The following is a 17,060-nucleotide window of genomic DNA, read 5'->3' on the forward strand; positions in this document are numbered from 1 at the left end:
CCCCTGGCACTACCTTTCTAAGTAAGTTTTTCAGCTTTCAAATTGAACTTTCTTATCTACTAAGATATAGATAGTAATAATAATCCTTTTTCATAAATATTAATAAGATAATAACCATATAAATTTTAATTTCTGTTTCCAAAGCTGAGCATACAGTCATTTTGGGAGAAACTGTACCTTGTGTTCAGTGGTAAAACATTCAAAGGATTTAATGCTGTTGGTTGTATTATTTTAACCAAATCAGTTTAGTAAATATAATTATAGTAGATTATGTTTTCCAAAGCTGGCCACAACAATACCTCTTGCCCCCCATATATTCTTCTAGAACTTGCCATTCCCCATTGAGAGTTGGGGAGTTCTCTTACTGCTGAATATGGACATGCTTGTGACTCACTTGTAACCAATAGAATGCACCAGAAGTGCTGTGTCATTTCCTAGATTTGGTAGTAAAACACAGTGTTGCTTTCACCTTGTTTGTGGGAATGCCAGTCGCTTGGAGCTTTGGAAAAGTCTGACCCTGTAGTTGCCATTCTGTGAGGAAACCATGCCATGTGGAGGGGCCTCAGGTGTCAGGTTGGCATTCATAACCTTCAAGTCCTTTGAGGCCAATTACCAGAACCATCAGATGATTCAGATGATGCCAGCCCCTGCTATGTAGTCACTCTTGGAGATACACCCCTATCCTTTGAAACTTTACATTGAGGCCCCAAACCTTGTGGAACAGAAAAACCCTCCTCAATGTGCCCTTTATGAATTCCTGTTTCACAGAATCTGTGAAATGGGTTTTGCTTTATGCCATTAAGTTCAAGGTAGTTTGTTATGTAACTGTAATAATTGGAACAGTTATAAAACCTGAAAGATGCATTGTTTCAGTAAGAAATAAATTGTTCTTTAAACTCATCACAGTGGGAACTACCTGATGAATAAATGTTTACTGAGTTTTTCTTTTCATCTCAATGAAAGATAGCTTAACAGAGAATTTTGTCCTCTAGCAAATAACATTTCCCTGTGGTTTATTTAATTTTCCCCTAAAGATATATTTGCTGCCAGAAAAGAAATATACATGTTTATACAGCTTAAACAGTTTACTGTTGCTTTATGGTAAATTTTACCTGTTTGGCTAATTAAAAATGTCAGTCAGTACTCTTTTTTTTTTTTTAATTTTTTCTTTATTTATCTGACAGAGATCACAAGTAGGCAGAGAGGCAGGCAGAGAGAGAGGAGGAAGCAGGCTCCCTGCAGAGCAGAAAGCCCAATGTGGGGCTCGATCCCAGGACCCTGGGATCATGACCTGAGCGGAAGGCAGAGGCTTAATCCACTGAGCCACCCAGGCGCCCCCAGTCAGTACTCTTAATAAGGATAGTTACCACTAAAATCTGTGTATTTTTTTTTCCAAAACACACTAGCCTAATAAAACCTGATGGGAGGGGCACCTGGGTGGCTCAGTGGGTTAAAGCCTCTGCCTTCCGCTCAGGTCATGATCCCGGGGTCCTGGGATCGAAGCTTTCTGCAGTCAAATGCTCTACCCTGGGCTATACCCCCTCGAAGCTCTCTGTTTGGCGGGGAGCCTGCTTCCCTCTCTCTGCCTACTTGTTATCTCTGTCTGTCAAATAAATAAATAAAAATCTTAAAAAAACCCCCAAAAACCCTGATAGGAAAAAGGAATATCTATATTCATCTCTCCAAATTAAAATGTAGTTGCTATCTTTGGTATTAATTTTAATGTTAATTTTATAATAATAACCTCATATTAGTGTATTTGGCAAAATTAGTTTGAATCTGTATCTTTTCCATTACCTTTTGGGAGACAGTGGGTTTTAAGTTCGTTTCCACTGGAAAAAAATACTTTATTGTATATTAACCAAGGGATTTCAATTATAGGGTCATTATGATTTTCTAAAATAATTTAATTGCAATAATAATTTTTTTATTAAGAACATTACCATAGAAAGTTAATCAGTATTATAGTAACATTTGGATTGATTATGCTTTAAAGTTTGTATGTGTGTATTTGTAAATATAAAAAACTGCATACACGCACACACACACACGTGTCTTTACTCTGGAATTAAAACAAATTATCACTAGGGAAAGGGAGGAGTATCTCTAGGAGTATTACCCTAAATATAAGCTAAAAGCAAATCTCTGGAAAGAAGAGGGAAATTTTTTATGATCCTAAAATGTCTCCAGAAAGGGAGACTTACCTTTATTATAATTTATCAATTTCCCTTGCTCAGAAGGCCCTAATAGTGCAGGAATACCAAGAAATCCAAAGAGAATGATCTTCCATTACACAGTAATTTAAACAGGAGACATTTAATATAGAAATTATTAAGCAATAATAGGAAAGTAACTTTTTAAAGGTAGATAGCAAATCTGAAGGGAAATCTAGGGTTATGGGAGCATATCCAAGGAAGGACAAACTTCGTCAGAAGGTGATGGGATGCAGACTTGAGTTGTCTAGGGCTCTTGGATATAGTCCTGCTGCCTGAATTGAGAACTGGACAAAATGTATGTTGAAAGCTATGACTTGTGGACTTGTGACACTGCAGAAAATTATGAAAGCTGAGCCAGAAGGAGAGCATCTGCCTCTTCAGTGCTATCCATTGTCCTCAGATAGACAAATCTTGTATCATGCCACCTGGCAAAGGAAAAAATATTTAAAGGGCCTAGATTAATTTTTATAGATTGGCAGTAATGGTGAATTTCGAGCTAAGTAACAAGTTGATAGTTGACTTAATGTCTCTTCATCCTGTTGCTTTAATTTTCTTTCAAATTTATGGTGCATTGTAGCTTTAAGTAAGGGTATTGTCAAACTTTCTGTTAAATTTTTATCTAAATTCTCCTTTGTTTTATCTTGAATCTCAGTTTTCCTTTTGCTTTCTGTAGCATTATCCTGGGAAAATATTTGTGGGTTCATAAATAATAGTTGAAATAGTATCTTTTTTTTTTTTTAGATTCTTAATATATACTTATGTTAAACTCACCTTTCACATTTTTGATTATCTGTGTAGGTACCATTTTTTCTGTTTCGCATTTTATTATCCAGAAAAGTTGGTGTTACCTAAAAATTTATGAATTTCAGTGTGTATTATCTCTTTCTTGTTATTTATTAGGTTACTAAGTGGAACTACTCCCTTTGCACCAATCTTAATTAAATACTTTAAGTATGTTCTGGTGAAGAATCTCGCTCAGGACTGCTTGTAAGTCTAAATATACAGCCCAAACACTTCTCTTAATCTGTCTTATATAGCCTTTAAACATTCCCCTACATTTAGCAGAATTTCATCTTATTCAATTTATATTATCTGCGCCTTGTCTGCTTTTCTTTCCCTGTTAGGTATATATATCCTAGAGTGTAGGGCAGAGCTTGGAGGGATGATTATCTTTTACTCTTGGATGTAAGTGCCAGAGCTAAAGCATTGTGGGTAGACACTTACGTATTATCCTGGAGAAGTAGAAATTCACGGCTAAAAAATAATTAAGTCCTAGATCAATGTTCTAATCTAAGGGAGTATGAGGGCCCAGAGATCAGTGGGGACTGACAAACTGGGAAATACTGGATAATAGAGTAAACTGATAAAATGTTCTGTAAGAATCCTGGTGGTAGGATATTGATACTGTAAGGACTCAAGTTGGTTTGCAGGCATATGCTAGGTATAAGAAACTGGAGCAGAGCGAATACATTTCAAGTGCTTATTTTTATGTTTAAAGAGTTTTTCCTTCGATATGAACTCAATTAGCTTACCTGTATAAAAGTGAAATTTGAAAGTATATGGTTTCTACTTTGTGGCATCTTCTGGAACTCTTGTGTATAGAGATCATTCCAACAGTTTTTTTCGTTTTTAAGAGAGAGTAGGTGCATGTGCTTGAACTGGGACAGGGGTCACAGAGGGAGAGGGAGAGAGAGAGACTCTTAAGCAAGCTCCATACCCAGCACAGAGTCTAATTCAGGGCTGATCTCAACGACTCTGAGATGATGACCTGAGCCAAAATTCAGAGACCGGCTGCTTAACCAACTGAGCCACCCAGACACCTCTCCAACAGTTCTTCACACAGAGGGTATTTGTAATGACGGATTATACATTTTCTCCAACATCATTCTAGTATAATTCTTGGGTTTCTTTAAATTCTTCGACAAATACCCTCAAGCTTTGTTGATGTATCTACATTGTTTTCTAAATTGGCTTACCGTATTTTGGGCCTTGACCACTATTTTGTATAGTATTTTAAATTTATGGGGGTTGTTGAGGAAAAGAAATCACCTTCACTTTTTTTTTTTTGGTCATTTCTGGAACAAAGAATTAAGCCTGGGTCTCACTATAAATCACTATCTAATAAAAAAAAGCCAATGTATTAATTTATTATGTCATGTTATATGCTAAAGCTATATTTGATAGCTATAACAACGGTAAAATAGTTCTTGAACTCTAAGTGAAAAGGTTTTGGACATTGTGTGAAATAAAATTCTGCAAACTATATCTTGCTTTTTATCCATGATGGCTTAAGACTGTAGTTGCAAAGATCATCTGTCAGACTCTTGACCCTGTAATCAAAGGTGACAAGTTAGACTACAGTGTTTCTGGTTTAAACTAAAATAGACTTTAATACCATTTAAGAATGAAACAAACTGAGTGTTGCTTTAGGGGAGGGAGGTGAGAGGGATGGGATGGCTGGGTGAGGGACACTGGGGAGGGGATGGGCTGTGCTGAGCACTGTGAAGTGTATAAGACTGATGATTCACAGACCTGTACTCCTGAAACAAATAATACATTATATGTTAGTTAAAAAAAAAAAAAAAAAAGAATGAATGGTGGCTGCTTGGAAAGTGTTTATCTGATTTCTGAAATAATTAGAATGAGAAAAAAACATAATGAAATGTCATTGTTTTTAGTATCCCCCATCCTAATAAAAATATTAATCATGGCAGTTTGTACCATAATTTACAATAAAAGATGCAAGTAATTCAGAAAGTAAGGTAGATTTTCAGGATTTGGTAAATTTCCACTATAGAGGGCAGTGTGTATATCTTAGAAGTTACTGTTCTACAAGAATTTCCCATCTAACAGTAGAAATAAGCTAAGAGTTTTATGAACCTAGGACTATAAAACTAGCAAAATGAAAAATACAGAAAAGGTAAAACGGAGGTCACACTAACATCGAAGGGGTAGAGAAAGAAGCAGTAGCCTGAGAACAAATGTTCAGACTGGTGTTCTGAAGTCAGTAGAAAGTGTACCAAAAAAGAAAGGAGTCTGTTGCTACGAAGATATTGGATAAGAGGATTGAGAAAAATCCATTGGATTTGTCAAGATATCATTTAAGACCTTGGCGAGTGTAATTTTGATAGAGTTTAAGAAGACTTGGTTAGGTTGTGGTTTTAAGAGTGAAGAAGTGGGGGCGCCTGGGTGGCTCAGTGGGTTAAGTCGCTGCCTTCGGCTCAGGTCATGATCTCAGGGTCCTGGAATCGAGTCCCGCATCGGGCTCTCTGCTCAGCGGGGAGCTTGCTTCCTCCTCTCTCTCTCTATGCCTGCCTCTCTGCCTACTTGTGATCTCTCTCTGTCAAATAAATAAATAAAATCTTAAAAAAAAAAAAAAGAGTGAAGAAGTGGTTAGAAGTAGGCAATGCAGAATTAATGACAAAGTCAACTTTGCTTAACTCTGAAAATGTTGTATTTTCTTTCATAAAACAAGCTAGTCTTGTCAAATGCTGTCATATAGGAAAGAAATTCTTCTAAGAAAAAATATATTTTGATTATTAATACTTCTTAGTAGTAGAACCTCCCATGAAAATTATCATTCTTGACTTACTGCCTCCCCTTCATCCCTGCCACCAGAAGCTGAAAGATTTTCCATTAGAACAATTTCAGTGTCTTAATGGTAAGAATTCACTGCTGAAATGTACTGTCATAGTTTGAGGGAGTCCAGAAATAATACCCTCTGCTCCAGAAATAATACCCTCTGCTCCTAACTCCCTCTGTTCTATAAGCTAAAATGCACAGATTTTAAATGGTCAGTTTGATGAACTTTGGAAAATGTATTATATATTCATGTAATCAGCATTCTAATAAAGATATGAAACATTCTAGCATTTTATTTTATAAACTGATTAATGTTTCTTTCAGTACTAACCTGTTCATTCATTTAAAATGCTTAAAATCATAATAGATTTATAGTAATTCTGTTTGACAGCTTTGGTTGTCTCTGGATGTAGAATTTAATGAACTTCCCTGAGAAGATCTCACATCATTAATAGGCATGTAATTATTCCCATGGAGAGGCTGAATGCTTTTTTACTGACATAAAAAATCTTTTAAAAGTGGGATGATCTATGTAGTTTTTAGTTACATATTTTATATTCTTAAATGCTTAAATTGTCTTCAGTGAATTTTTTTTTTTTTTTTTTGGTATCTTAAAATGTAAGACACTATATTTTAAATTATACGGAGTACGTAGTAGGTGCTTAACAGGTCACAATTAACTTGCCTTTGCTATTGGCCCACTCTGGCTCTTAAATGTGTGATACAAAGGATGGTAACTAGACAGCTTTGTGCAAAGAACGAACTCAGTCCTTATATTTACTGGGCACTGTGCAATGACTATAGTTAAGTTGATGTCCCATAAAATATAGTGGGGGAGTGTATATTAACAGTTAAACAAAAAATATAATTAAAACTTGTGAATAGTGCTGTGAAGAATGGATACAGTGATTGAAAATGATCCTGAGGGATTAAGGCAGAGGAGACTTAGATAAAATGGACAAGGATTGTCTCTGGACTCGTATAATCCAGACTGAGACTCCCATCAGAAGGGGATATTAAGTAAGGAGCTTTGGGGATGGGATGAAGGGAAGGAAAGAATTTAAAAAGACTCAGATGCTAACATCAGTAGTACTAAATGAGTCTTAACTGCCTTTTTTTTTTTTTTTAAAGATTTTATTTATTTATTTGACAGAGAGAGATCACAAGTAGATGGAGAGGCAGGCGGGGGGGGGGGGGGGGGGGAAGCAGGCTCCTTGCCGAGCACACAGCCCGACGCGGGACTCAATCCCAGGACCCCGAGATCATGACCCGAGCCGAAGGCAGCGGCCTAATCCACCGAGCCACCCAGGTGCCCCTTAACTGCCTTTTATTTCTTGTTGACTGATAGTTTTGATGGATTGCTGTAAGTTGACTAACATAAGTCTTATTTTTTTCCTTGGTGTTGGGATAATTACATTTATTAATCTTAATAATATGAACTTAGATACTGTACATTATTCATACTTTATTTCAGGAAAATTAACTTAATATGAACTTAGTAAGTTTGAACAAGAATATCTGAAATATGATGCCCTACATCTTCTTTTTAGCTAACAGAAGAGATACATACAAATGTACTTTTTCTTTAGAATAAAAATCAGTTTCTTAAAACTGCTTAGCCCCTCTTAAGAAAGTAAATATTAAACTTGGATATGAATGATAATCTGGGATTTTTAATAAAGTATAGGTTTAGGTTTACTGGAACAGTCAGGTTGTATGAGGTGTCCCTAGAGCATGTTATTATTATATTATGTAAAATCTTAAGTCTACTTTTTCTTGGATTGGCATGGAAAGTAATTATCTTTCATTTTATAATAGGGGATTTCATCATATTTGTAGAATTGTTTTGACCTGGAAATGAACAGAAGTCTATTACAATGTATACCTTACTTTGAAGTAAGAAAATACCTGAATTTCTAACTGCAGCAGCAATGCTAGAGGTCCTTGGTATCCCATTAGGGTGTCTGTGAGGTCAGTACTGCCTGCATTTGCCCTAATTATGGTACAAAAGCAATTATGGGTAAAAAACTGAGGATGCTTTAAAATGTGTGAATCAGAGCAGTAGTAGTACTGAATTGTACTAGTAGTATTCTTCATTGTAACATGAAGAAGAAAAAAATATGAGCTTAAGAATGCCCATTATGAAGCAGGAAAAAAAAAATTAAAAAAAAACCCCTCAATATCTGTATACACATTTTAAAAATATTCTTTGTCATGAAATGGGAGGTACACATAAAACACTTGTTGCATTGCAGAGTCTCATGTTTTGAAGAGAAACATTTGAGCAGTGGTTTATGAACTGACCAAGGTACTTTTTTTTTTTTTCATGGAAAGTCATTTTTTATTTGAAAGAACAGACAAGACTGGTTTTTTATATTTGGCAGATATTTTCTCACAAGTAAATGAGGCTAATATATCATTTAAGGAAAATAGCTGACAGTATTTGTTGCTGGTAATGAAATTGAAGTTTGTAAGAGAAAATTAGAATTTTGGGAAACTTGCATGCCTTCAGCTTGATATTTCTCCAGGATTTACAAAGAGTCTTTTAATAAGATTAGTGATGATACTAGCAAATATTTTATTTTGAAATAGTATAATGAAATATGTCAGTATTTGGAAAATATGCGTAACTCCACGACCTAATTTTTTTGATGACCAGTGCTTTGATGATAAATATCTTACATGCATGAAAGATTCAAAGTGTAGGAGATCAGTGGATATGAATGTGAGTTGGAAGCATTTATTAATATTGTTTCAGATTTCTTATGGCAACCAACCTTTAAAAACTACCACTTGTCCAGTTTTGGCGTGGTGTCAAAGAATATCCACAATTATCTGAAAAGGCTATTAAAATACCCTGCTGTTTTTCAAAAACAGCCTCACATGTTTTAAGGCTGCTTAAGGCTGAATTTTCTTCATTTGCTTAACCCAAACAACAAATTATAGAAGATTTGAGTACAGAAGCAGATGTGAAAACCCAGTTACTTTCTGTAAAGGCAGACATTATGGAGACTTGTAAAAAGGTAGAACAATACTATTTTTAATGAGTTTTTTGTTTCTGAAATATATGTATTTTTAAATATTACTGTTAAATTTTATAACTTAGGGTTAAATGAATTACTAAAATGAATCTAAAAAAGTCTGTTTTAATTTTTAGTATTTAAATGTCGATAGAAATAATTGATATAAATAAAATTTACATTGGATAAATGTGGGGATCTGAATTTTTAATGTAAAGAAATTTTTACAGTGTATAGTCTGGGGGAAACCACATGCAATTAGGATTAGAGCATGGCCTTATAATCCAAAATGTACATGTTTTAGTTTATAGCAGTATTTTGATTTGAAGTGTTTTTCAAATGGCAGTGTTAGAGTAGGTTTTATAGCTATCAGCTTTCTATTATTTTAAGTCATTTTGAAACTTTTCTAAACCTTCATTTTCATTTTATGTCTGAAATACAGCAGAGGAAGCCAAAAACGAAACAAAATATTATTTGCAAAGCAATGTAATCTTTTGGGGACATTTAGTTTTTTTTTTTTTAATTAATCATGGGTGGTTTCTTGAACAGGCTAAATATGGTATAAGAATCCTGAAGAAGATGTTCTGTGACAATCTGTAATATTCCTGAATATCCCTGGTATCTCACATATACAGAATGAATATTTAATATCTGAGTTAAATGTGGATACATTTTATTTAAAAAATTTGTAATGGTACAGTCCATTGCCATTTTGTAATGTTTGTGGAAGTTATTCACAATAATGCCTGTTAGTGGTAACGGTCATGAAACATGAGGATCATATTTTAGTGAGAGTTCTGATTTCTCTTTTTTTCTATAAGCAGATAATCTCAGTGATACCTTGAAGAAGTTGAAGATAACAGCTGTTGACAGAACTGAGGATAGTTTAGAAGGATGCTTGGATTGTCTGCTTCAAGCGCTGGCTCAGAATAGTAAGTTTCATTATGTTTTAAATGCCAAACAAAAAAATTAAATCAGTAGTCATTCAGAAATTGGTATGTAGTTTAGCACATAACTTGCATTCACATAGCTTGAATTCTTTTGAATCCCCAGAATACTGAAGTTGTTTTACATGCTCCACTCTCCCTCCCCACCTCCCCACCCCCAAGGTAATAAAAGCCAAGTTTTGATAGGCAGAAGAAATGAGGAATTGACTGGTGGTAATGACATTAATACCAGCCCCAGAAAGAGGCCATGCTTTCATTTCTAACAGATAAGCACCATAGTTGTTTTCCTTCTAAACACCTACATTTGTTTGAAAGAGATGAGTATGTGTGTATATGGGGAGACTGGGGAAGAAAACAAAGGGGAACTTAAAATACCTAAAATCTTTGTCTGAGATCTTATGGTCACCTTTTTAATAGCTCTACTTTAAAGTAATGTTTATGAAAAGTAAATAAAGTAATGCTTATGCTCAGATTTAATTGGAAAGAACCATAATCAGTCATTCAAAAATCCCTTAAAACTGAGCTAGGACTTGATATGTGGTAAATAAAAATTGTACAACTCTTCATTGGCTAACACATTGTATTGTTGCATTTGATCCATCATATTTCCATTCATTAATATTTCTATTATCACAGAGAATAGATGGGGGTAACAGTGATTTTTATCTGTTTCCTTAGTTCTGCTTTATTGTGCAATGGTTTGTGCTGTACTTGTTTTTAATCATACCATTATCTTATTCTGGGATTAGTTATGTAGCTGACAGAGAATTTAGAAGACAGTATATATTGTTAGAGTTTTAATTTCAAGCACTCAGATGTGTGTGTTATTACTTTTTTATTTTATTTTTCATTTCTCAGTGAACTGTGCTTAGAAAATCTAAAATAATTGAATGTGGTACTCTTCATCAAAAAGTACATTTTAAAAGTAGCTTGGAAAAGTCTTTTTCAGTAATTCTCTTTGCTTTTGAGATTGTAACTCTGTCAAGCTGTTCAATCTTAGATATGACAGAGAAGGGACTTGAAACAAGGATTTTTTTTTTTTTTTTATTTGACAGAGAGAGATCACAAGTAGGCAGAGAGGCAGGCAGAGAGAGGAGGAAGCAGGCTCCCCGCTGAGCAGAGAGCCCGATGCGGGACTAGATCCCAGGACCCTGAGATCATGACCTGAGCCGAAGGCAGCGGCTTAACCCACTGAGCCACCCAGGCGCCCAGAAACAAGGATTTAAATAAGAGCTTCCAGTAAAGAGAAAGAAAAGGAGTGTGTCTAAGGCTGTGCCGTCCATTGTAGTAGATAAATGTGGCTATTTAAATTTAATCATTTAATTTAATTTAGAAGTAAGTACCTTAGTTTTATTTTCAGTAGCCACACTTGGCTAGTAACTACCTTTTTGGGGATCACAGATACTAAGCCATGATCACAGAAAGTTCTTTTGAAATCTTTTGATTTCCATGATCACAGAAAGTTCTTTTGTGTAGCATGGTCTAGAAGACTAGAAAGAATCAAGTGATGACCTGAGTTTTATATGCCTGTATAGGCAGATGCAGATTTACATAATGTAATTAGTCTAAGTAAATTGAATATCTCAAGTTTATATTTTGAAGAGTTGTTTTATTATACTCTTCTTTTGTTTTTAGTGACCTGTTATTTTTCTCTGTGTTAGAAAAAATAATTTTCTTAATGGACCATTCGTTCAGAAACTGAAGGATATGGAGGCAGTGTTCTTGGTTATTATATGTAGAGGGTTGCTCAGCCCTCTCTGGAAAGACTGATAGAGAACTGAAGTTGAAGAAGAAAAATGAAAAAAGGAAGCCAAAGTTTATAACTTTTTAAAGAATAGATTTAAGAAATAGAAGTATATAATTGTTGGGTGAAATTTCAGATCTATTGCAGACTTACTCATTGAAACTATTTATTGAAAATAGCGTTGAAATTGTATATTATAAAGTGTTAAGGCCAATAGCCACAAGATGTCAATAAAAACAACAAACTCTACAAATTTAACTATTGACTCCCCAAGAAGGGAGCAAAAGGAGTATGTCTTTTTAAGAATCTAATAAAATTTGGGGTGTCTGGGTGGCTCAGTGAGTTAAGCCTCTGCCTTCAGCTCAGGTTATATAGTCCCAGGGTCCTGGGATCGAGCCCCACATTGAACTCTCTGCTCAGCAGGGAACCTGCTTCCCCCCTCCCCCACCTGCCTCTCTGCCTACTTGTGATCTCTCCCTCTCTCTCTGTTAAATAAATAAATAAAATCTTTAAAAAAGAAAAAGAAAAAAAATCTAAAAAAAAATTCATGTGTCCTCATATCTAAGACTATTGACAGAAAAGAATTTTCTGTCACGGGAAGAGGGAGTTCATTCATGCAGATGTCTAGTGGTTAACTGAAGAATGATTATCTGTCATTGACTGAGTGCTTATTATGTACTTAGCATTGGACTTGGGGCTTTACCTTTTATCTAAATCAAACTTTCCTTTAGTCCCATGAAGAGGTGTTCCCATCTCCATGTAAAGGAAAAGGAAACAGACACTATGACGTTACTTGCCTTACTCTGACAGAGTCTAGAGTTTGGAATTGAACTCTTAGTCTACAAAATAAAAAATTACATTCTGAATGAAGTGTAGCTTTTTGCTGAGTTTATAGGCTGTGAAAGTGTTTCCAAAAGATAGTTTTAATACTGTGTCTTAAATTTTTGTTTTTTTAAAATATTTTCAAATTATATTATTAAAGATGAGAATGATATAGAAACCTTTTTTCTTGAATTACAGACTTATCTTATAGATGTTTTATTGACATTTTTTAAAAACTAGTAAGGTGTTTATTTTCCTTAAAGTGATCGATCCATTGCTACTTTTATCCTCTTAAAGGTAAAATTATAAAACATTTAACTTAAGTGAATCTGTACTGGCTTATTTTGCAGAGACCTTCTGTTGTCATAATTCTTTCTTAGTGTCAGGTGTTTTAGCTAAAAATACCACTTCTTGTACAGAATTGCACTTGATCAAGAAACAATGATTTCGCCATTCTGTACAAGTATAAGATGGTAATATGTGTAATAGAAATCTAAATTTAAAATTTTAATTTACAGTCTACTAACCTGTCATTGGAAGGGACACATCTGAATGGAAAGAAATTATGCTTTTTAAAGTTTTTACACCATGGAAATTTAGTATATTTGAATTGCACATCAAAAATTATCATAATCTGAAATTGATAAATGACTTCAAAGTGGTTTTCTTAAATTTTGGGGGGGTAACATTAAATATATATGTCAGAATCTTAAGAGATAAGAATTAGACAGTTTTAATAGTGGGTTTTATGGAAGATATTTTGCTTTAGCATTTTGTGTAAATTTCTGAAACTAAATAATAGAAGCATTCATTCATTCATATAAATACTTTAGATCTCAGTTTTAAAATGTTTTTAGTAAATATTTGAAAGCTACTGTTTAAGAAATAAGATTCTGTTTACTCTTACTTCTTTTGATTCAGAGAATAGAGGATTCACTATAAATGTTTATTGCAGTATGGTTACTCTATTTTATGCTTATTTGAAAATTCAAAACAGTAGGCCATATTTTTATCCCTAAACATTAGGACAGGAATTATCATTAGAGAATATGACATCTAAATCCCCTTGTAAGGCAGACTGCTAGCATAAATCAAATGCCCAAAGACAAGAAAAATTAACAGTCCATTCATAATAAAAAATTCTGTTCCATTGTAAGAGCATGGGGACCATGTTCTGTTGCTGAGTGAACCACAAAACAATGCCAGCATGATCACCAACACAGCTTTAAATTCTTGTCCTAAAGGATTAGGCTGTTTTCCTCTGTCTCATTGCCTCATGTACCTTTGTGCTCTAACTTTGTTTAATTTTTAGCTTAATGACAGTTCCTATTTCATAGAAGAGTCATATAATTATTTTCTGTAGAACAACCCAGTTTACTCTAAAGAAAAAGTATTTAGTTTCTAGTCCACATTCCTAACCTAATATCATACTCATCCACTTGTTGAATACTTGTTATTCCTTAGCCTTTGTTCTTTTTTTTATTCATTATTTTGATTTTTGACTCCCTTCTGAAGCTATAATCCTAAGCATACCAGATTATATATATAAGCCGCTAATATAGATTACTTTGTGAATCTTCTCTAACAGAACTTGCTGTTGTCATTTGCTTTTAGTCTGTTCTGTGCCTTCATTATTTCTGAATTAACTTACTTTTGGGACCCAAATTATTCCTTTTAAGTAAGGGACTTTGAAACTTGTTATCCATTGTTTTTCAATAGCCATGTTAAATCTGAAATCACTGGACATGAAAGATTACTGCTGTTTTAGTAGAAACAAGAAATTATTTTACTTCTTTCGTGTTAATATCTTGGTTTTACTTTTTACCTTAAGCTATCAAATGCACCATAGAAGCGATATATTTCTCTTTATTTTAAATTTTTAAATTTTTAAATTAACATATAATGTATTATTAGCTCCAGAGGTACTGTGAATCGCCAGGTTTATACACTTAACAGCACTCACCATAGCACATACCTTCACCAATGTCCATAATCCCACGTCCCTCTCCCTTCTCCCCTCCCGGCAAACCTCAGTTTGTTTTGTGAGATTAAGAGTCTCTTATGGTTTGTCTCTCTCCCAATCCCATCTTGTTTCATTTATTCTTTTCCTACCCGCAAAGCCCCCACATTGCCTCTCAACTTCCTCAAATCAGGGATATCATATGATAATTATCTTTCTCTGATTGACTTATTTCACTAAGCATAATACCCTCTAGTTCCATCCACGTTGTCGCAAATGGCCCCCCATCATTCTTTTGATGGCTGCCTAGTATTCCATTGTATATATATACCACATCTGCTTTATCCATTCATCTGTTGTTGGACATCTAGGTTCTTTCCATAGTTTGGCTATTGTGGACATTGTTGCTATAAACATTCAGGTGCACGTTCCTCTTTGGATCACTACATTTGTATCTTTAGGGTAAATACCCAGTAGTGCAATTGCTGGGTAGTAGGGTAGCTCTATTTTCAACTTCCTGAGGATCCTCCATGCTGTTTTTCAGAGTGGTTGCACCAGCTTGCATTCCCACAAACAGTGTAGGAGGCTTCCCCTTTCGCCACATCCTCTCCAGCATCTGTCATTTCCTGACTTGTTAATTTTAGTCATTCTGACCGATGTGAGCTGGTATCTCATTGTGGTTTTGATTTGTATTTCCCTGATACCAAGTGATGTGGAGCACTTTTTCATGTGTCTATTGGCCATCTGGATGTCTTCTTTGCAAAAATGTCTGTTCATGTCTTCTGCCCATTTCTTGATTGGATTATTTGTTCTTTGGGTGTTGAGTTTCCTAAGTTCTTTATAGATTTTGGACACTAGCTCTTTATCTGAAATGTCGTTTGCAAATATCTTCTCCCATTCTGTCAGTTGTCTTTTGGTTTTGCTAACTGTTTCCTTTGTGGTGCAAAAGCTTTTGATCTTGATGAAGTCCCAATAGTTAATTTTTGCCCTTGCTTCCCTTGCCTTTGGTGATGTTCCTAGGAAGAAGTTGCTGTGGCTTAGGTCAAAGAGGTTGCTGCCTATGTTCTCCTCAAGGATTTTGATGGATTCTTTTCTCACTTTGAGATCCTTCATCCATTTTGAGTCTGTTTTCATGTGTAGTGTAAGGAGATGGTCCAGTTTCATTTTTCTGCATGTGGCTGTCCAGTTTTCCCAACACCATTTGTTGAAGAGGCTCTTTTTTCCATTAGACATTCTTTCCTGCTTTGTCGAAGATTAGTTGACCATAGAGTTGAGGGACTATTTCTGGGCTCTGTATTCTGTTCCATTGATCTATGTGTCTGTCATTGTGCCAGTACCATACTGTCTTGATGATGGCAGCTTTGTAATAGAACTTGAAGTCTGGAATTGTTATGCCACCAACTTTGGCTTTCTTTTTCATTATTCCTCTGGCTATTCAAGGTCTTTTCTGGTTCCATATAAATGTTAGGATTATTTGTTCCATTTCTTTGGGGAAAAAAAAAAGGATTGGATTTTGATTGGGATTACATTAAACATGTAGATTGCTTTAGGTAGCATAGACATTTTCACAATATTTGTTCTTCCAATCCACGAGCATGGAACATTTTTCCATTTCTTTGTGTCTTCCTCAATTTCTTTCATGAGTACTTTATAGTTTTCTGAGTATAGATTCTTTGCCTCTTTGGTTAGGTTTATTCCTAGGTATCTTTTGGTTTTGGGTGCAATTGTAAATGGGATTGACTCCTTAATTTCTCTTTTTTCTGTCTTGTTGTTGATGTAAAGAAATGCAACTGATTTCTGTGCATTGATTTTATATCCTGACACTTTATTGAATTCCTGTATAAGTTTTAGCAGATTTGGAGTGGAGTCTTTTGGGTTTTCCACATATAATATCATATCATCTGCGAAGAGTGATAGTTTGACTTCTTCTTTGCCAATTTGAATGCCTTTAATTTCTTTTTGTTGTCTGATTGCTGAGGCTAGGACTTCTAGTACTATGTGGAATAGCAGTGTTGATAATGGACATCCCTGCTGTGTTCCTGACCTTAGCGGACAAGCTCTCAGTTTTTCTCCATTGAGAATGATATTCGTGGTAGATTTTTCATAGATGGCTTTGATAATATTGAGGTATGTACCCTCTATCCCTACTCTTTGAAGAATTTTGATCAGGAAAGGATGCTGTGCTTTGTCAAATGCTTTTTCAGCATCTATTGAGAGTATCATGTGGTTCTTGTTCTTTCTTTTATTAATGTATTGTATCACATTGATTGATTTGTGGATGTTGAACCAACCTTGCAGCCCTGGAATAAATCCCACTTGGTCATGGTGAATAATCCTTTAAATGTACTGTTGGATCCTATGGCTAGTATTTTGGTGAGAATTTTCGCATCTGTGTTCATCAAGGATATCGGTCTGAATTCTCTTTTTTGATGGGATCCTTGTCTGGTTTTGGGATCAAGGTGATGCTGACCTCATAGAATGAGTCTGGAAGTTTTCCTTCCATTTCTATTTTTTGGCACAGTTTCAGGAGAATAGGAATTAATTCTTCTTTAAATGTTTGGTAGAATTCCCCTGGGAAGCCGTCTGTCCCTGGGCTCTTGTTTGTTTGGAGATTTTTGATGACTGCTTCAATCTCCTTACTAGTTATGGGTCTGTTCAGGTTTTCTGTTTCTTCCTATTTCAATTTTGGTAGTTTATATGTTTCTAGGAATGCATCCATTTCTTCCAGATTGTCAAATTTGCTGGTGTAGAGTTGCTCATAATATGTTC

The 17,060-nt window shown here is 34.9% G+C and overlaps 1 protein-coding gene across 9 annotated transcripts in view; it reads left to right on the forward strand.

Moving 5' to 3' along the window:
• Positions 1–17,060, forward strand: part of RAP1GDS1 (Rap1 GTPase-GDP dissociation stimulator 1) — a 153,997-nt gene that overhangs the window by 16,315 nt on the left and 120,622 nt on the right. For 7 of the 9 annotated variants that reach the window (XM_032332949.1, XM_032332958.1, XM_032332953.1 and 4 more), the window contains exon 2: positions 9,640–9,750. In XM_032332949.1, coding sequence (XP_032188840.1) covers positions 9,640–9,750 — 111 coding nt within the window. Of the gene's footprint in view, positions 1–7,650; positions 7,770–9,639; positions 9,751–17,060 lie in introns of those variants that run through there. The other 2 variants (XM_032332957.1, XM_032332952.1) reach the window with 2 other exon arrangements.

This window comes from Mustela erminea, chromosome 2, assembly GCF_009829155.1.
Source record: "Mustela erminea isolate mMusErm1 chromosome 2, mMusErm1.Pri, whole genome shotgun sequence".
NCBI lineage: Eukaryota > Metazoa > Chordata > Mammalia > Carnivora > Mustelidae > Mustela > Mustela erminea.